Source organism: Athene cunicularia (genome assembly GCF_003259725.1).
Source record: "Athene cunicularia isolate RWA chromosome 6 unlocalized genomic scaffold, athCun1 chr6_part2, whole genome shotgun sequence".
Classification (NCBI taxonomy): domain Eukaryota; kingdom Metazoa; phylum Chordata; class Aves; order Strigiformes; family Strigidae; genus Athene; species Athene cunicularia.
The window spans coordinates 5,972,634-5,995,035 of NW_020799106.1; the positions used below are offsets into that span (position 1 = coordinate 5,972,634).

General features: G+C 36.4%; 1 protein-coding gene across 1 annotated transcript in view; it reads right to left on the reverse strand.

The window, feature by feature from the left end:
- The window catches only part of CTNNA3 (catenin alpha 3), a 471,555-nt gene that overhangs the window by 345,974 nt on the left and 103,179 nt on the right, over positions 1–22,402 (reverse strand). The window contains exon 7 of the mRNA XM_026851990.1: positions 17,359–17,562. Coding sequence (XP_026707791.1) covers positions 17,359–17,562 — 204 coding nt within the window. The remainder of the gene's footprint in view (positions 1–17,358; positions 17,563–22,402) is intronic.

The window sequence follows — 22,402 nt, forward strand, 5'->3', positions numbered from 1 at the left end:
TGGCAGGTAGGTGCCTTCCTAAAAAATGCATATCATGAAAAAAATCTAGGTTAAACTAACCCAAACAAGGTTTCACTTCTCAAGTCCTGTGTTAGTGTGTGTATGCCTGCTTTCCAACAGATTATTGCCACTTATATTCTGAATCAGAGTGCACAGAAATAGTGAATGCTCTAGTCACGTGGACAAAAAATATCACCTAACAAAATACCACCTAATAAAACAAAGTATCACCTAATAAAGCCCCAGTTTTCTAAGCTGCAAGTTAGCAAGAAGAAAGTAGGCTGAGCTTATGGGTTCTCATATATATATTCACAGAGGGTCACTTTCATATATCACTTCCCTCTGCAATAAGACACATTAACCAGAAAGGGGTAGCCAACAACATCATTAATCTCAGTCTTACAGTTAAGTGACACCACCATAGCCTGGTAGATCATTTTAACAAGAAAAAGCTGGGCAAATTAATTATGCTTGCAAAATACAAACTGATAGAGAGCATAACTTCTATCAGTAAAGAAAAACCCAGACAATTTTAAAAATAAATCTCGTTACAAGCAACAATTCACACCATCCATCAGTGGATCATGTTTTTATAGCGATTTACAGGGCTGAAACACCCATTAGGAAACTGAACACAAGTATCTGAATCAAAGTCCTATTAAAAGAAGGAGGTATATATGAAGATTAATCTGACAAGCTCCTGCATATGTCTCAAGACAGTATATTAAAAAACCACCAAAATAGCACCTATACAAGAAAGTAAATGTCTGTTTCAACTAAAAAGTGATCAAAAATTACAGTATAAGGCACTGTGCAAAACATTCACAAGTTCACTGGTATCCGAGAGCTACAACTAACAAAAAAAAATATATATATATATACACACACACACACAGAGTTTTCAGAGATACATCACAAATATCAAACTTCTTTTGGCAACATACAAACAGAAAATGCACCAGCCTCAGAAGTTGCATTAGCTTGCTTTACTGAGTGCCACTCAATTTCTCCCTATGCCTCCCAAGCTATTTTTTATCTCTTCCTGTTATTTCCAATCCACAGATTGGACAGAACAGAAACTGTGCAAAAACTGTAATGTGAATAGAAAACAAAACAAAAGAGAAAAACAAAACTGCAAAGGGCAACACCACTGACTAGAAAAATAAAGCCAGGATTCTGGTATCAACAGAGCTGTAAAAAGTTCCGAGAATTGCTTTATTAGCAATGTAAGTACTCAAAGATGATTAAACAAATAACATGATCACATGCAGTGGCAAATACAAGCAGCTGTATTTAGTTTCGAGCTGGTCTAGCAGAAATAGTCTGTTGAACTGGTGAAAAATGAACAGTTCAGTTCATGTTCCCTAGCCTGACCCTCCTCTTCTGAGGGAAAGATCTTTTTACTCCAGACTTTTGCATGGATCCCAGGTGCCTGGGCTTCCTGAAGGCAAATCTTACCAGTGAAGATACAAATATCTGTAAATTAATACAATAATTGATTTATTTGGTTAGATCAAAGGTACATCTAGGCTTGATAGCTTGTCTCAAACAGCAGCTGAAAGATGAAACCCAAAGAACTAAAGAAAAGGGCAAACAGCAGTATTTCCCCAACATGCCCCTACAGTTCCCAACAATTTGTAGGTTGAGGACTTACACTGAGCCAAATGTGGTGCCTTAATAGTCCTCTGAAAGTGTAGACTGCTTCTCTGAAGCCATAGAAATTTGTAACATTCACAAGTCCTGCAGAAAGGAAATTTACTTTGACAAGAAAAGCTGCCTCTTTGGTCCAGTAGAAACAACAGAGGAGTGTAATAATAACACTTTTCACTTCCATTTTTGACACAGAAATATGATTATCATGTAATTAATAATGACAGACTGATGACTTTCAGGTAACTTGAATAGCATCCATCCAGTCATCTGAAGTACAGACATTATCTGAAACCCTGTAGATTTAATTATCAGATTTCCCTCGGGGGCGGGTCTTAAAAATCAAGATTCATCTCACCAGAGAGCAGAATATTTTTTTCAGCTTTCTCAAGTCCATCAGAGTGGAAAGCAAAAAATAAGCCTGTTTCTAACAAAGTATTGCAAAACAGTTTTCAACATAGAAAGACACACATGAACCTCCTATGAGATGTACGTTTGACTGTATGATCCATATTTAAAAGTAGACGTTCATTAAATTCCTCAAAAAATGTCTAACATTTAAGTGAATTATTAGTTCTATTATAAAGTAACAAGGCCAAATTCCATTTCCCTGCTCTACCTAATTATAGAATCTGATTAATTCTAATTATAAAGTTTCAGAATAAATCAACGTGAACATCATCAGAGTTCATGATTAATGTTATTTTAATGAACACCTAAGGAATTAACATTTTGCCACTAGAACCTTGCCAAGAATTTTTATGTAAGCTGAAGTGCAGTGTGTACAACTGTGAAAATCCCACATGGCATCCAGCTTATATTCTACTTTATCAACATCAATTTTGTATGTAAATAACTCATTGTGAAAACTGTCTCTTTAGCTGCTTGACTACAAAGGAGCACCTGCTGTGTAAGAGCAAATGAGCCTGCAACATGGAATTCATTATACCCAAGCGTGTTACATTAAATCTCTGACACCTTCATAATAGTGGACATTTCAAAGTGTCACCGCTATAGACATGACACAAGTAACAGTAATAATATACAAGTGAGCATTAATTAATGTTGCATTAGTATGGAATTTCTTTGGATTAACATTAATGTTTGAAGACTTCCTTCGGTCAACTGACCTAAACAGGATGGGTGTTATTGTCATAAACACTAAAGGAATTTAAAATGTTCAGTTATGTAAGAATATGGTTTTTCCAGCTTTCATAGAGGACCCTCCGCTTTGTATGCCATAAGAAATAAGTGGATGAAATTCAGGAGTAGTTCTATCTGCAATCTAATCAAAGTGATTGCACCAAAGAAACATATTTCAAAGTCAAATAATTTAAAAATTGTATATACTAATTCTGTGCTTCTTCGAGAACAAAAGCTCATCAACTAGGGATGAGAATAATCATTAAAAGAAAGCAATGTGTCCCTCCAGCACTGTGCACTTCAATAATTTCAGTAGTTTTATACAAGAGTGTGACATAAATGAGGCATGGAAAGCCATTAAATGAACTGTTCGTATTGAATATATTGTTGTCATTTAGTCTTTCAAAAGAAATAATGAAAATTATTTTATTTTCCAGTAATGATGATGCACCTCCCTTTTACATCTTGCTGTAGGTAACTTGATTTTTAAAGAACCTATGAACTCAAACAATTAGTCTAGACTTCACTATCCAAAAGCCTTATTCTCATTTGCATGAAAGGAAAAAACACAACTATCAATGGTATATCTGAATATGCAAGTAAGATTCATGAAGATTTTTTTCTCCTTGTCTTCTGCTTTAGCATTATCTAGACAGTTCATATTTCTTCTCCTTACACTTCTGCAACCTGCATCTTTCTGAAGGTTCTAACAGTCACAACTGAGAATGCAAGAAATTGAAAAAAACTACAAAACTATTTCCATTTTTGAGACTTTATAATTCACAAGATTTGTAAAACAAGATTCATAATCCTGTCTACTGTCTGGCTTAAATATAGCCATTATTATGTTACTATTTTCCTGAAGATTTCTTCCATTTCTTTATTTCTTTGAATAACTCCTTGAATCTACAAAGAATCTTCCTGATGATACCTGAATCCCAAACAGGTATCTGCATCTGTTCTACACTGCAGGATCAAACTCATGGCTTAAATTTAAAATGACAACTCAAATATAAATTGCTGCCAGACTCTTCTCCCATAATCACAAGCTCTGGCCCTTGTTCATTCTTTTCTTCCCTACCTGCATGCATTTTGCCTCAGGATTTTTGAAGTTTCACATTTTCTTTACCAAAGAAATTCAGAAACCCACTGAAATTAAGAACTGATTTCGAATCATTTATACTGCTAAATTATATTCTAAGATTTCTTCATGTCATATGCAATTATCTTACTAAAAATCAAAATTATTCTTTGAAAAATTATAAATTAATTTGTGCTTCCAGAAATAAGCATTAATGGCCTGTTGTAGGACTTTGTGTTTAAGTTTTTCTTTTACAAAATTCAGAGGAAGAGGGGAAATATATGCAAGGGCATTACTAATCCCACAAAAATAGTGTGTTACTCCCAAGAAAGGATGTAAAGAAAGGCAATATAAACATCATAAATGCAATTATATTATGCTGCAGGAACAAAAAATATATATATATTCTCAAAAACTATATGGAGTTAGAAGATATTTAAGGCTGTTTTTTAAAAGGAGGTGCAGGCGAAGGCACTAAATAAAATACAAGATGAGAAGGATTAAATTTAAGTCTGGACTGAATACACACAGGCAAACAACCTAATAATGAAGACTTCTGCCTTCCTCCCAAATGAAAAACTTTTATTTCCACTTGCTCTAGTACTAATATCTTCTGTATATCTGAGTAATCAGTAAGACAGTATCCAAATGTAAATCATTAAGAGAGATAAAAAACTTGGCCTTATGTACATGAACTAAAAGGAGTAACTTACCACAGAGAAAACAAAGGCAAGGCCCACATACGTAAACATTTAAATCTCAATTCAATCTCAATTTCTCTGGGAGGAAAATTAATAACTCTACATTAGAGTCTCAATCAAGTGCTTTTCTGTTAAAAATATGTAATTGCTAATGACCTGTTTCACCTAAAAGAACGTTAGGGAAACCAAAGGAAGTCAAAGAATAAATCAAAGACAGAATTATTAAAATATAAATAAATAAACAAACAATAGTAAATGCAAGGACACTAAAATATTACTCATATGAAAATTAATTCAATTACGTGGGCAATGAGGACCTAAAATGCTGACTATCAAGAGCAGAGATCTGCTATGCTTTAGTGGTATATTTTCCCATTAACACCACAGTTTTCAAGACTCCCAATTATAAAGGCAACTTTGGAAAATAATTTAAAAATTAAGCAAGCGTTATAAAAGGGAAATATTTTAACATATATATTGTAGCATCAACACATCAGCTAATCTGAAATTGTATGAGTTTCTTCATAAATTTACTGTCTGAAGAGATAAGCAAACTCTCATTCTTAATTGTTAGTAAGACATGCTAGCTACCAATAAAAACTCTTAAGATCTTTACAGTTATTTCTCACGCAAACCCAGTATCTCCATTAAAGCTGTTTAAAAATGAATCAGCATTTCACTAGAAAACATATTCTCCTATGACACAAACTTTATGCCATACATCCAACTAAGAAAAAAATTAGTTCCATCTGTACAGGAGAAGGAGTAGATGTGTAAAAAGGAGAAAGAAGAGAAAACGGTAATAGAAGCTGAAATAAAAAGAAGATTGAAATGATTCAACTATGAAGGACTTGACAAAACTGTGTAACTGGTCATTATGGTAACAGATTAAGATAAGCAAGTAAACAGGAAATAATGAAAATGGAAAGGTACAAATTAAGTTGCTCATTCATATCGATTGGTCCCAAATCAGGTTTAATCCTCTGGGGACGGGATGAAAATACAACATTTTGATTCAACAAGCTGTCTACCTCATCTGCCATGGCAGTAAAAAGAGGTGAATAAGACGTTATGTTACATCAGAAGGATAAGATAGTAACACAATATATATATTAAGACAATACTATCTGAATTGATGTCATCTTTTCAGCTTGAATACTTCATTCTGTTTGGACATCTCAAGGTAGAGCCATTATTTTTCTGCTGACAAAAAGGGCTTTTACTTTGGAGCCATAACTCTCAAAAGAGTTTTTAAAAAAAATGCATTTTTCACCTTTAGTAGAGCACACCAAAACCCGTAAAATACTCTCCTCCCAAAATTCTAGTAAAAATAAGAGCTTTGCAATCAGATATGCTTGATTTAAGGATAACGAAGCAGGTTTTGTGGGCTGCAGAACCTTATAAATCTTTTCTGATTTCCTTTGGGGTAGAGGGAAAAGGGGAATTGTTGAAATAAAAGATGATAAATTACATTTGCCTGTGGGTAATAAGGCTTCCTACAAGGAGAAACGGCTTACTCTGAATAATTACATGAAGTTTGAGGCACACGGTCTAGTCCCAGTCAGAAATTTCAGCGGCCACAAAATACTGGTAAAAAACACATGAGGAAAACAGGATGAATTCACACCACTTCTCAATAATTTTTCTTTTATTAATTTGCTTAGCTTAAACAGTAGGTCAAACTTCAATTTCTTCCTTCTACTTTGTAAAAATTCTTGCATCATGAATGTCAATAGAAAAAGAAACTAACAGCCAAAGTGCATAGAAAGAATGTCAAAACATCAAGAACAAAGCACAACTCCAATAAAAAATTAAAAAAAAAACAAAAGATATATAACCAGGACTGTATTTTAACAAACATATTAAGGTTGTTTTTTTTTTTTTCAAAGGGTGTTTATAAGGCACTACAATAGACATGGGTGTCTGGCATTATAGTCAACAACAAAAAACACAATATGAAATATTCAACACAAACCACACTTAAAAAAATTAGTAAGATTCCCTTCTCCCCCTCACACCACACCCCCCTGATTTTTACCAGATGCTACACAGCTGTCCTTTTATATCCACAGAGCTGAGCTTAACTTCTTGAAATAAGATGATATTCTGGCTCCATTAAAGTCAGTTGAAGTTTCATCACAGGCTTTAGAGGATTTGACCTTTCGAAGTAGCAGGATTTCTGCACTTTTGGAGATGATAGTTAGGAGTTGGCCATAGAGATAAGCATGAGTGTTTTATGTAGCACCGTTTGACACGGGCAATAGCCACAACACACTAACTAATCTCATAATTAAATACTCACTTGCAGCCTTTGAAGATATTTTCTATACTTGAAAGAATATTTGATGAGAGGGCAACTCCTTTCTTCTCACACAGAAAAAAACCAACTCATCCATATAGTGATTTAAGACTTTATGTGTCACTGAGAAGTGGCTATTAGGAGCCACCCAGAAACTGCCCCAGTCTTGACCAGAACCTCCTCCACTTTCTCCTCAAGAGAATCAAAAAGACACTGAATCAAAGCTATGTTTTATTGCAACACAATTCTGGAAGAACAACAAAGCTGCTCTGCTGGATAAAAAGCAGCTAAAAATCAGTGTTAGTCAGCCAATCCCTCCCTTGTTCATCATGTACCCTTCCTTTCTACAAACATGTTCTCAGGCTAAAAATTCTCAGTGGGGTTTGTTTGAGATGCAATAACTTTATAAACCTCCCTTAGGATCCACAGAAATACCTTCTTTCTCTGAAGTCTCCTCCAAGAGATACCAGTCTCTAGCTTAGGAAACTCCAGAAATTTCCCTCAGCTGAGCATGTTCAGCTCCTTGCAAAGAAGTGCCTTCTCCTTTCCTTCTGGAAAGCTCTGAACACCCAGGGGCCAACAAGGAAAATAAGCAACCTGTCTCCCTGCCTCTGAGCCAAAATGTAACATACAGTAAAGAGTGAACAATTGAATAACAGAAGTTACACTATCAATCACATCATCCCAAAACACCAAAGTCACATTTTATATCACAGTTCATTAGATCAAATGTGTCAGAATAGCTTAATTTTTTTCTTCTTTGTAGTTTTAGGATCTTCAGGCTATTTTCTGGGTTGCCTTTTGTATTATTTCAGCACAAGCTAACTAGATATTGAGTGAGAATTCATTAGCAGCTGGTCAAGTGTAAACAGTCCATCAATCATTTTTACTTCCTTACTGTCAGCAATTCTAATTTCAACTCCAGAAGAAAATTTGTTTTAAACTGTGAAATATATCACATAAAATAGTGACATTTGATAGTATGTTTTTAGATTCTCAAGCTTATTGAGAAAAAGTCTGTTCACCACATAATGAAGTCATTCTTTCTTTATAACCACCTAACCCAATTGTAGGGGGGGGAAGGAAAAGCAAAAAAAGGATCTTCAACTAGAGCAGATGAACAAACCACAATCTTTACCAGAATAAACCCATCAGTCTGTTCATGAAGCTCCAGTAAAAATTCTGGAAGAACTGCAAAGCTGTCTTATATTTACATAATTTCTGACCCAACACAAAGCCAACACATATTCTGGGTTGTTCTTATATTCTAGTCAGTGAAACATCAACCAGTTACTATGAAAGGACCTTTCAGCTGACAACAGGCGTCACATATTCAACATACCCAACACAGTGCCCCTCTGCAGTATTTGTGGCGCTGGTTTTGCAGACATGCTTTCATAAACTTTCCTACAAGAAATCTACCTGACATTTGGTCAAAGTTCATGAAGAGGGTACCACTGCAATTAGTCACATCAAATAGCATCATCACACTCACAAATTTTCCACTCATTTGGCACACCAGATTTCAGAAAAAGGCACAGTGCGACAGTGTCCTGGGGTGGAACGGGACCAGCTTTTCTCTCACATGATTGTAGATTGTAGGGTAACATCATTCAAACTCTCGGTAAATCCACTCTTCATTCTCTCAGCCTCCTTATTAATGAAAGCTCCAGATGTGTCTCACCAGAGCTCAGTAAAGGTGAAGGATCACCCTCTTGACCTGCTGGCTACACTCTTCCTAATGGAGCCCAGGAGGCTGGTGGCCTTTGCTGGCCAACTCTGTGTAGGGCTCAGCCTTTCCCTTTCTTGAAATTCATGAGGTTCCTTGTCAGCCCTTTTGTCCTGCCTGTTGAGGTGCCTCTAAAGCACAACACAACCAGCTGGTGCAACAGCTATTCCTCCCAGTTCTGTATTAACTGCAAGCTTGCCAACAGCGCACTCTTCCATCATCCAGGGCATTAATGGGTTAAACAGCACTGGACCCAGTATTGACCCCAGGGGTACACTGCTAGCTACTGGCCTTCAGCTGGGCTCTGTGCTGCTGATCCCAACCTTTGAGCACAGCTCTTCAGCCAGTTTTCAGCCCACCTCACTGTCAACGTTTTTAGTCCATACTTCATCAGTTTGTTATTGGAGACAATGTCAGAAGTCTGACTAAAGTCAAGTTAAATAGCATCCAGCATGCTATCACACTGAACACGTGTTTAGAGTTTGCAGAGATATTTGGGGTAGTGTAGGTTACCTACTTAGGAAGTATGTAACTTTTAAGAATGTTACTTAAGATATTTTGGATTTGTTTAGAAAAAATAATTCATTAAAAAGTTGGATTTGGTCTTCATTTGTCTGAAATATCTTTTATTAAGGATCTCCTAAACTATCAATGACTGATCTTTTTAATAAGAATTGTTACATAAAAAAAGAAGTAAAAGCCTTTTAATCTGAAACAGAATCCAGTTTAGAAACTTATTTGGACAACAAAAATCAGCTGTCCTATACAGAGGATAAAAAGACAAATGCATTCTGAAACACCAATCTTCAGTCGTCTTCCTAGAAATGGCATTCTAACATTTAGGAAAAAAAGATCAGTCTTTAACACCCTCCAGAAGATAAGAAACTGGTCAAGAAAAACCTCATGCAATGACAACCAATTTCCATAAACTGTATAAGAAAAAAACCTTGTAAACAGATAGATAGATGTTGAGTTAACAAATACTTTAATATTAATTTTTAATGCTTGTTTATTACCATAGTAAAAGATTTATTTAATCTTGGAGAGAGAAAAATGCTACTTTATTGAAGGTTCCCTGACAAAACCTTTTCTTTAGCAGCCTAATATATTCTCAGTCCTGTCAGGTATACCACATACAAATTGCTGACTATTGTACTGAATCATCCTCTACAGAGACACGAGTCGCTCATCACGCTACATTACTTCAAGGCAAGCCTTAAGTTCTAAGATCCGATTAATCCTGAAATAGCTTGGCTCAGAACCGTTAAATGAAAAACAGGGCTTAAGAACAGAAAAGTCTTTCATTATCTTTCTCTAGCTCACGTGCGTAGATCCCAGTTTATTGCAAATTCTGTAAGATCGTCTATAATCAGGTAAATTTAACTGCAGCTTATTTTTCAAATATAGATCTATTTGAGGAATTCACTAGACTACTTTTGTCTTCTAAGCACACTAAAAATCTTCTTCCTGAACAGTTAGTATCCAATTTCCCTATAAAACTCAATGTTTGACAGAAGTTAGCATTCAGGAGAATAATTTTCAATTACACATACTGCATATAAAAATGTAAGAAAACCCACTGCAGGAGTGTTCAAAGTCAACTGAACTAAGTAGTCGGCCAATGTCAACAACAGAATGATGAAAACTACATGTTTTTCTGCATAAATGCCAGCATAATATGCCATATGGGCATACCAATTTTACTGGAATCAATCTCTTTTTTTTTTTTAAACATAACACTCGATGAAATAATTAAAACAACCCTGAATAAGAAAAATCCGAGTGTCACTTTCCACCCACGCAACACACAGAAATTCTTGTAGATTTTGCTAGTTTTCCAAACTTCTCTTCGAGCAGTGCTTGAATATGAAGAGGACAGTAAAGTAAGAACATTTGAATCCATTCCTTTTACAAAAAGCTGGGAATAAAAGCTCTGCTTGTTCATGTTCCTATATAGAAATACAGAAAAAAGGATTTCAGGAAATCAGTTACTTCAACCACTTTCATGAATAACCAACAGCTATACTGTTCTTGAAGACTTTAACAAAGGATTTCTTTGAACTCCCTGGCTAGTCTAGTCTACCAAGCTTGAGCTCAGTTCTTCAGAGAGCAATTACATGGAACTTTTCAAGGTACATAGCAGTGAGAGAAAGTGGAAGTAACCAAAAAGGACAAGTCAAACTGTCCCCTGTTCTCAGCTCCCCAGACATCACTGGCAACAATATGGAGCATCTAATACTAAAGTATATTATTGAACAAATAACATCTTTAACATAACTCTAAACAGTTGCTGTAATCTTCAGCTGTATCATATATGATTGTTTGGAATAATTTTCATTATATGGAGAAGGTTGGAGAGACACCAAGCTATACATATGAAAGTAAAAAGCTGTATATGAAAATCTATTTCTTCAGTCATAGCTCAGATCCTTTAATTAATGAGCTGAATTATCAGTTTTAAATTAATATTATCACATAGCCACACAGACAATTTCACTTGAAGCAACAATCAAACCTCGTTTTGGAGCTCTGTAAAAAGTAGTACACACCTTCACAGAACTAGTGATGTCCTTCCAGCAGTTTCACCATCAACAAAAACAATTAAAAAAAAGGACAAACAATGTGAAGATGGTAAAATATACATATTCAGACACATATCAATATATGATCTAGGAAGTGGTTGTAATACTTCTGATATTTGGCAAGAATGTCAACAAAATTTTAACATGCATCACCACAGCAGTTTCCTATATCAAACAGCAGCTAGCAGATATGAGGTTTAAGTCATGAAAAATGTATTCATGAAGGAAATTATACATTCGAAATACACTTTCAGCATACTACTAAAAAATACTCGTATTAGACTGTTCACTATATCTCCACTCCAAAACATAAATGCAAATTAGCCCCCAATTAATGAAACTTAAAAAGTGGCAGACACTGTTTTCTGAAATAGCCTGTGTTCTCTGAAGCCCATCTGACAGGAACGGGTGAGGTGAACCCTTACGTGAATGGAGAACATAAGCTTTACCAATAAGAGTTTAGCAGATTGAAAAGTGTCTGGAGCTTTTTCACAAGTTTGGTTATTTGATTCACGCAATGTAAATTTTCCCTGGTAAGAGGCATCATTTTGTGCCCTCATTTCTAATTTATGGAGTACCAGTCTTTTCATATACATATTATTAACCATCAGTAATCCGCTTTTCTGCGGCTATAGCACATGGATAATTAAAGGAAAATAGCCCTAAGAGATGCAAATATCTAACAAAGACAACCAAGCAATTTTTTAAATTAAAAATATGAAATGTTCCCTTTTTAAGATCAACAGAATGCTTGCTTCAATCTGAAATAACTCTTCTGGAGGAATTCTTGCAATTTCCAGAACTACCAAAAATGTTTCCCCTGAGCACTGAAATGAAAAATCTACTGCTCAGAGCAAGATCAAGTAGCTTAAATGCAAGATACACTGCACCGCTGTGATGATAAACCAAAGTGTCTAGTCTTCCCTCTATCCAGGGAAGCATTAAAAGTCTTCATCAGGAAACCATAAAGTACAAGCAACATGAAGTTTGAGGTACCTGTATACTTGAGGTATCTATATGTCCTTCCACTCTTTTAGAGTAAGAATGGCAATAAAATGCCACAGAAAACATTATCAATCACAGGCAGAGTCTACATAGAGACTGGGTCAGACCTTAAGCTGTTGTCGATGAGTAATCAAAACAAAAGTCAAGCAAGGCATTAGCACTCAAATTTATCAGCTGAGACAAAGGGTAAGGCCCAGAACCGTGCCATCAGATAAAGATTCAGTTTTCCATCCATTTTCTGGTTTTGAATTTCCAACGCTCAGGTTCAACTGAATGAACAAGATTTACAATTTGAAATCTGGACAGACAAAATTGCACGGGTCCCAACTATCTACTGCATCATCTTTCCTACAGTTGGACCTTCCCCATGGCTACAGAGGGTCTGTACTGCATAGCTTTTCCCTAGGGGCCTCAGTAGAATCCAGCTCACTCCCTGTCTCAGGTGTCCCCCTACTTTGAGGGATCCTAACTCCTAGTTTACGTGCTCAGATCCAAATACGCCTCAAGTCCAAATGTGACTCATCTAGAAGTTGTGGACACAAACCTGTGGTGAAACAACAGGCTACAGAGAACTTTCAGGGCATCTAAGAACATGAAGCTCCAGCAGCTGCATTTCAGTGAGATTCAAGTATACCCTACATGCAACACAGGTGCTTCACTATCTGCCACCAACTACTCCATCTCCCCTGCAGCACCATTCCTGGAGTGACACGACACTGTCTGCCACAAAGCAGATGAGAATTATAGTCAACCTCAGCTTGGCCTGCCGTTAGGCTACATGGATGGTCAGGGTTTGATTATCAGTACCCTAGATATGTAATATGTAGAACGTGGTCAGCTTCAGTCCACTTCCTGATCTGGCCTCAAGGTAAAAATGTATTATTAGTCTCCTCCCGTTTTCTTAAATGTCTCGTTAAGAGACCGAAACCACTGCTGGTGTGAGAAGGGATGGCTTAGCTCTGCTCCGTGCCACACTCAGCATAGCAGTGCCACACACGTGGTATAGCTGTGGTACAACAAGCACCTGTGGCACAAGAATCACAGGATTATAGAATACAGGTTGGAAGAGACCTGGTCCAACCTATCTTGGCAAAAGCACGGTCTAGACAAGATGGCCCAGCACCACATTGGGACGCCTAGAACTGCTAACTAAATTACGGAGTTGCTACTCATTTGCACAGTCACACATTTCTGTGAATCATGCGTGAAATATTCTGTGAAATATTTTTAACAGGAGAAATTACTCTGTGGCACTGACACGTTTCAAATCTGTGTGAAGTTAGCAAATGTATTTATAAAAACAAAATATTGTTTTTATAAATACATTTCCAGATCTCAATGTTTCAGATTTTCTTTTGAAACTATTTTTAAAGGTAGAAGATGTGAAAACATGCAAACACTTTGAAAATCACAATGAAAATGCAAACTATTTTACCGACATTATTTGACCCAAAAACTTAGGTAATTTTAACAAAAAATCCTAGTTGAGAAACAGAAGGGTTTTTAAATACACAACAGGAAAGAATGAAATCACAATCTACTAGAAAAAGCATAAAGTATACTGGCCCAGCATGCATAACAATCTGTGTGTACAAATACACACCAATATCCAGAATGAGAAACTAGTACAGCTAAAATAACATGAAATGACATTCCAAAAGCAAGGAAACTTTAATTCAGGAAAGTAGAATGACGATGCTATCATACCATCAGTATCTGACCTTTCTTTACCAGCTTTTTTTCATCCTTGTCTGAGCAATCTAGCCAGTGATCTTTATTCTGCACCCACAGGTGGGTGCAGAATAATTATTCTGACATACCCTTCCTATTTAATGAAGGCAGAGAAAGCAGTGCCTGCAATCATCCTAATTGCTGCTCACAACAGCCACTTTAACCCACACTCAATCACAACTCTATTATCCCCGAATAAGTGCATATCCCTATTGTGACTGGGAGTAAAAGCAGACAGAAAAATCAAGAAACATGGAGTTAGTATTGCTAATAACTTCTCATTTTAAAGGATGAGCAGAGACCAGACAAGAGCCTGTCATTAGGAAAATGCAAGTGTTTATTTCTAGAACAAAATGCCCACTCCTATGGATACATTATTATCCACACACCGTAGTATGATTTTGTCATTGATAAGCTATCCAAATCCACTGGAGTAATGCCTGTTATTTGATGTCCTGAAATGCAAATATATCCCTTAAAAATATATGTCTATCAGTAAAATTCAGAGAGGATAACAATAGTACGGAAGTAATTCTAGAATACCAGCAGAACAACTGCTGCCTTTTTAAAGAATTATTAATATAGTTGTAATTTACTATATGTCTGAATTACTTTGTGAACAGAAAAATGTAAGGCCTCTTGGAGACTGAGTGGGTCTTTATTAGTGTAGAGAACATTTTGCTTAACTTTGCATTGTATCATCTCACTGTGACACAGCCTGTGAAAAACAGCCACTTACATGAAAGGCAATATCTGCTGGAAAGATATTTCTCCCAGTTTGCCAGAAAAACTAAATTTTATCACTGACACCAATAGGCCCTTGACTCCACTTGATGTCCTTAAGGCTTATTAAGATTTCAAATAATTGAGAATAAAAACAAAGTAGGAACCACAAAAGCTATATTCCTTAGTTAGGGCTAAATCAAAAGATTCCTAACGCTTGTTTAGGCACTGAAGGCTAGTTTCAAAAAAAAAAAAAAAAAAAAAAAAAAAATTCCAAGCAGCTGACTACTACAGCTCATGTGATTGAAAAGAACCAGAAGGACAGTGGGTAGGCTATGGTTTTTGAACCCTATATCAGAATGAAGACAGGAACAAAAGATGCTCTTTGTGGATTGAGGGCAAGGAAAACTTTCCACTCTTGCGTACATGCTGTGATACAGAGCGCCTGTACCTCACTTTGGGCACACATACACCACACCCAAACTCACATGAAGTATTACAAAGACAGTGTGATTGCTTGTGGAGTACAGCGTTCCTAAGGAGAGCAAGTGAACCGCAACCTAGCCCTTAAATTGTACTATGTTAACACATGGCTGGCATAATTTTTATAGCTCATTCAATTCACAGTCCTAGCTTATTAAAATTATTAATAGAAGAGCCCAGAAGACAGTGATAAATCAGCACTGTCTTCTGGATCTATCATCTATTCTTCAGTGAGAGGTGTAAATCAAAGTAACTGACACCTGAGAATCTCCTTGAAAAACTTACTTAATCCAGTCTCAGTAATAGCCATAAATGATTCTAGGTGAGAGATTTCCCACTAAGATCAATATTAACTTAGAAGCAGATCAAGAGCACTAAAAGCAACTAAAAACTTTAAATTCACTCCTGTCACTTAACCCTAGTGTAACACCTCATATGCCTTTAAATCCTTTGCATTTCTTCCTTTCTGCTTCCATCCTCATCTTTGCCACCCTGTGCAGACACTGAGGTCTGCATCAAATTCTATGACATTTTCCCTTTTTGACATATTTAAATATCTGCTTCCTGACTTGAGAAAGTCAGTGGAGGGGTTATGTATTCTTCCTTCATGCTTAGTCTGCATTATGTAACCCTAAACCCATGATTATTTCAGAAAGATAATCACAATTAGAGTCCACTTCTAATCACGCAGTTTTACTCCTGCAACAGATTGAATGCCTGTAAAGTATTCTTGGGACAAACCCACAGTGTTCTTTTGGACCAATATGAGTTGCTATACACCTTATCCACCTCTCATTTAGAATTATAGAATCATTTACATTGGAAAAACCTTAAGATCGTCAAGTCCAACTGTTAAAGGTTGATGACTTCCGTTATTAAACTTTCTGCCATTTAACAGCAAACCTGATCCACCCTAGAACAGATATGGCAATAGACATCTGCTAGAAGGTGGTGTCAAAGACTAACATTCCAAGCTAACCAGAACTAAAGAAATTTCACATTTCTGACCCATGTGTAAGAGCCACTTGAGAGGTTCAAGAATTATGTTGCATTCAACAGAAACTGCATCTAAACACTGAGTAAAAATATGAAAGCATCTTTATCTGGTATTGGGACTGAAAGCGAAACTTGAATTCACGGAAAATGAAATAAGTTATTTGTAAATGCCACCTGGCCCCCAATAAATAAAGAGAAAATATTTTAAAAGTACAATATCTATGAAATGAAAAATCTGATATGTATAGATTATTTTAGCCCTCATACCTCATTATCCTAATGACAATAGGATAAGACAAAGAAAACAATCTCATTAGAACAGCTTCAGATTGGATTGACTAGTATGACTTAGAAAGGAATTTCAGCTTAAAAAAAAACCCAAATAGCTGTATCATACAATTATCCTCTCAATAGGATTGATGAATCATCTTGAAATATCTTTAGATAAGAACAGCATGTCTACAAAAAATGTTTCCAGAGGAAAAGCATGGTATTAACACTGTGTACCCATATTAATAGTATCTGAGTCTCCACAGTGGAGATCCACATCTCCACTGCCAGATGTAAGAAGTGCCAAATCCATTCTTTAAATTTAATAGTTATTTTTAAAACACAATCAAACTATATTACTTTTCAAAAATTCACAGATGAATTGGCCTATAAGCATGCCAGACAACCTGATTTCTGGATTTACCGAACAGTCCTAGCTTTCTAATTTAGCAATTCAGTCATTTTTACACTTAAACTTGCTGCTCTTACACCAATCAAATGTAGCGGTGTGAACACTCTAAAATGATACTAAGAGATTACTCACATTTTAACAAATTATTATTTAAATTGTTCCATTCTACAGGATCAAAGATTACATTTAAAAACTCTGCTCTAGGAAGTGGCATTAAGAAGAAACTCTTGTTGCTAGCATATGAAGTATTACGTCTGTTCTGTACTAGTGACAGTTTGCAAGTAGCATAAAATAACCTAAATGTGTACGTTGTATCTGTAATACAGCATTTTCCACAGACTGTATGACATAATACAATCCGTACTCATTATGGAGATCTGCATTTAGCTTTTGCTTAGATTTATGTTGGAAAAATGTTCCTTTCAACCTTTTAAAAAGCATGTTGAGAAACACAGGTTAAACTCTAATTTACACTAATTATAGGTTAAATTGCAATATACACTAAAATACGCTTTGAGACAGACATTAAAAAAAAAGGAAACAAGTTACCTACATTGTTTATGTATTCAGAAAGCAGGTCTTGGAGAGCTTGGCGGATAGCATTGCACTCGGCAATGATACGTTCTCGATGAAAGTCACGTGTGCAGGAGGAATCAGCTAGCAAAGCCGCTCCACTGATAATAGCTTCCAGACGTTTCTCTAGTGATGGTCTTATTTTCTCTTCATTCACTACAAGAGGATCCAGGACAATTAAATTCTGGAAAACATTAGGAGTACAGGTAAGAAAAGTCAGCCCAATTAAATTGCTTTGTCTTTTATTTGCACAAACTACAGTGACACCACGCTTCCTAGACATGCAGCTAGCCCTTACCCCTTGTCATATCCAACTTGACCATGGCAGGTTCCGTCTTCCCTACTGGGTCTATGAATACAGGTCGCTTGCAGCCAAAGCCAAGCGCTCTCTGCCATTCAGTTCTCCCTAGTTCTAAGCCAATATCCGTCATCAAATCCTACCGGCCTGGACCCAGCAAAGACAGCAACAGAGCCTTCCAGACAGAGCTAGTTTACACCTAAGCAGCTCATAGAACAAGTAGAACAAGATCACGTCTATCTGCAAGACATGTTGACATCTTCTGACTACAACTGCTTTGTCTCAAGTCCTTACTCCGTTTCCTACTTTTGCTGCATGAGATTCAAGATTTTCAACCTCGGCTTCAGTTTCTCCTACGCCGTATCTGGCATTCCTTCTTCTACAAGGCATCTTACTTCTCCTGGAAACAGAAATGCTATTTGTCTACCTTAATAAATATGCATGCACTCATCTCTGCAGTATCTATTTAGTCTATCAATGCTACTATGCTACTCTACAAGGTATCAACCCCATTTTATATGCAAAGAACTGAGACCCAGCCTGCCAGGTTCATGGCCATACAGAAGGGATGTCAAAACAGGCAACTGTGTCCCATCTTCCCAAGTTTCTCAGTCAGCATTGTTCCCTCCCCTTCAAGTTTTGTCACTGCAGTTGTAAAAAAAAATAAAAAAAAATAAAAAAAAAAAAAAATGTGTCTGTCTACTTTTCTTAAGGGTCATCTGTCTTCCATATCCTCCTCCCATACAGTGGGACTAAATTCTTAAAAAGAAAATATATATCTCATGCTAAGCTTGTAACATCTATGTACAATTATGACAGTGTGTATGAGTTTATTACTCAGTCATATTCTGTGCTTTATCTAAGTATCTCAGACCAGAGTCTTATCTTTGTTGGAAAGAGGGATTCAACACCTCTGAAATTTAGTATTTTAGAGGTCAGGAGTACCTCTGGATTTAGCACAAAACCAGCAGTGCTAGCTCACAGCTGTCAATGTTAAATCAGATTACACAGGCAGTCTAGTTCTGCTAATTTTTAGTCTAATACAATCCTACTCTGTGGCAGAAAGTCACTGCTGCTACCTTTAGCAGGCTGAATATGGGCAAAGATCAAAATAATAGCTTTTGTTCAACAACAGATATAACTGTCCTCTTGCTTTTCACTAGCTAGGGTAAACCAAAGCAGACAACACTTTTGACATGATAAAATTAATTATATGTGTGTCAAGCAAATATGTCAGAGAAATAAAAGGAGAGGTGATATTTTCATGAAACGTGAAAATAAGTATATTCAACCTTCAGCATTTAAAGAAATATAAACTAGTAATTTTTAATCTAACTGAACATCTGAAACAGTGTCATTATAGTCCAGATCATATTCCACATAAGTCCATTCACCTGTTACATCCACATGTGGCTCCAAGCCTTCAGAACAAATATTAAACAAGAAAACTGTGTCACACACCCTTAAGTGGAATTTCGGTCAGGTAAATCGGAACTTATCTGTGCTTATACAGCATGTGCTGGTCTACTTTTAAGCTGGAGAATTTTAATTATTTTTTCAATTTAGATTTAATATCATGATTTCAGGTACTCTCTAGCTTAGGCAATCCTGAGAGCAGTGGAAGTGTTCTATTAGAACGTCATAAGATAAAAGCTTAAATAGCTAGGAAAGGGGACTTCAGTCACCTTGAAATTTTCTTGTTGGTTATTATTAGCATTCTCTTACATTCTGGGTACGATTTAGTGAAAGGAAGACTGTTACATATTCAATCCTCCTGTCTTTTCTGAAATATACAATGATTGGTTTGAGACAGCTGGGAGATTCTACACAAAAACTAGAGAAAAATCACACTTCATGAACTGAATATTTCCAGAGGAAAACAGTGAAGGTTCTTTCTTCATTACTATGTTGTTCAAATGGAACTTAAATTTCCCTGCTTGCAGAGTCAGCGTAGGTTCTTAAACTTCTACTGTTCCATTGCCTTGAATTCCTCCATCTCATTTGAAAACATTCTAGTTATTTAAGCACTCACAGCACTTCAGCCCCATACTTCCTACCTAGCAAAATACATAAAATCAGCAGTCAATGAACCTCCTTAAACAACCTCTGTAAGATCTTCTAGGACCTAAAGTTCTATGCTTTATGTTATGCTTTGTACCAGAAAACTGGGATTACATGAATTCTAGTCCTCAAACTTCCACAGACAATGACTAGAAAGAAAGGTACTAGTGAATTGCTGTCTATCTCCACATTTTGTGTGTTGAATTTGGGGATTTTCATACCACTGTAGAGTATCACTAAAAAAAAAAATCAGGCCAGTGCTACTGCAATTGTCGTCCATTCTGAGAGACTATAAAAAGACTAAAACTAAGTTTATGGACTTGTTTCAGTAAGTGACAGGATAGACCATTAAAATGGTCTATAGATCTATGTCAGGTGTTTATGTGCATCCAGCAGATGAAACCATAGATTAACTATGTATTTCCAAGCTCCTGGATTTTCAAAAACTGATGTTCACCTACCCAGATACACATAATATATTGAAAAGGAGTTTATGTGCAAGCAGGAGGGAAAGAGCTTAAATATTTCAAAGATGAAAAACACAGCTATCCATAAAAGCATTATATTAATCCTATTTGTGTCTCTCTATTTCTTTATTGAAAGATGTAAAACATATGTCGATCATGGAAATGTTAATCTTGCATGCAACTTTGGAACCAAAGCCAAACTGTGATGAAACAATAATTCACCCACTCGCAAAGACAGAGCAAAGGAAGCAGGCAATCCACTGCTTTCATCCTCATTTGCAGGAGTAGAGAAGCTGGAGCCAGCTAAGAACCACTTGGTAATTATTTAAAAAGAAATATCTGACTTTTGCCCTCTACAAGAAAGAGAGAAGAAAAGCTGAAATTTTGCCATGGCCTGGCAGACCCTGCCAGGAAGAGTAAAATCCAAAGAAAAGAAAGAGTATTTGGACAGAATGAAGATGGCACTTGCTCATTTACTGCAAAATATCTCCATATACCCTAACCTCTTGCTGGCAGCAGATGGAGACAGACTGGCTCACTCCTAAGGAACAGCATAGGAAGTAATTTTGCTTTTGCAGGCAACTTCTTAATTGCCAATGCCTAGAGCCAGACCTGATAGGAGCAGTAATCCAGCTCTTAATGTCATCAGAAGCCTTCCTAATGCAATTAAAACATTAAGACTCCTGTGTCCTTTTCTATAATAGCTATTTCCACAGAAGGAAGGAAGCGTCCCTGAAGACACTGTTCTGGAAGGGTGAAGGCAGTAAGATAACATTTGTTCACAAGGATAACTTGGAGACACATTAAGAATATTAGTACAGGGCATCCATCTTTTCCTCATTTCTTCTCTTTGCTGAGCTTCCTTACCATGATGAGATTATGTCTGAATGCAAAGGAAAACTGCACCAAATTTACCTGGAGATAAGCTAAAATTACGACATGTCTCAAACAATATACACGTTTTGGGAAATTAGGGAAATGCAGTAAAGAAGGGAATTGTAAAGAAGGGGTAAGAAGTGCCATTAAGGACCCTGAAATGCATGGGAATTAAGGAGGCATAACTTTAAAAGCAGAATGAAAATAGTTTTAAGCAGTAGGAACAGTGTTTTCCTGTGTAGTAAGTGTTTAACAACTGCATTATCTGGGTCTTTGTTACTTTGGCTATATCCAAAAGTGAAAAAGCTTTGACTTTAATAGCTACCATATTAATAGAGTTTTGGAAAACTGCATAAAAACTAGTCATTGATGTTTAAATATTTACCTTTTAAAAAAAAACTTACACCCAATAGATTCATTCTAATCTTATTATTTATAAAATTTTTTACAAAATTTTTATACTCATACAATCTTAAAACAAGACTCGTCTGTGATGATCTTCTAAAAATGACAAGGGAAGGCACTCTAAGATACAGTCAGTTTCCTGAGGTCAGGACGCCCTTTTCTGATGTGGAAGACAGGTTTATTTGTGTTACAGATTTGAAACTCTGCTCCCCAATTCATATTACAGTCCTTAATATCAAAGTGTTCTGTGGTACCTCATCTCTGCTGGAGTTGTGCCGCTTGGTCACTAGTCACTGGGGCAGCAACTTCACTGTTGTGCTCCTGTATCTCAGGTAAGCACCCTCAACACTAGGCTATACATAGAAGGTTCATCCTAATGTAAAACACTCCAGCCAAGTAGAATATTTAAGTGTTTCCTTAGAAACAAACCTCTTCATTGATTGTGGAAGACTAAGAAACACCAGAAGGCTGCAGCAAGTTAGCCATTTAGCTAGCAGAATGACTGCCTTCAAATCTCCAACGAAACAGGAGTAGAAATGTCTTCCTTTAGGAGACAGTTTGTAGAAGTTGGTGCAAAGATGGACAAATAGCACTGGCAAAAAAGCTACCAGAGTTCACCTCAATTTTTTTAAAAAAAGACAATAATAACCAGGAAAATATGACTTAAGATGCTGCCTGCAGATTAAACTCTTCAAGCGCTTTCATGAAATATTTATGATCAGTACATCTACACAGAAAAGACGATCCCATTTCCAACCAATCGGAAGACAAGCAGTTTTGTGTTTTTAACAGGGCTAAATAGTGGATAGCTGAGTTCTTAAGCTTAAGCGAGCATTTAAAAGTAGTTATTAGACCCCTATTTTCACCCTCATTGGTCTTCTGATTAACAAAATAGAGGGATCATGACTATCCAGAAA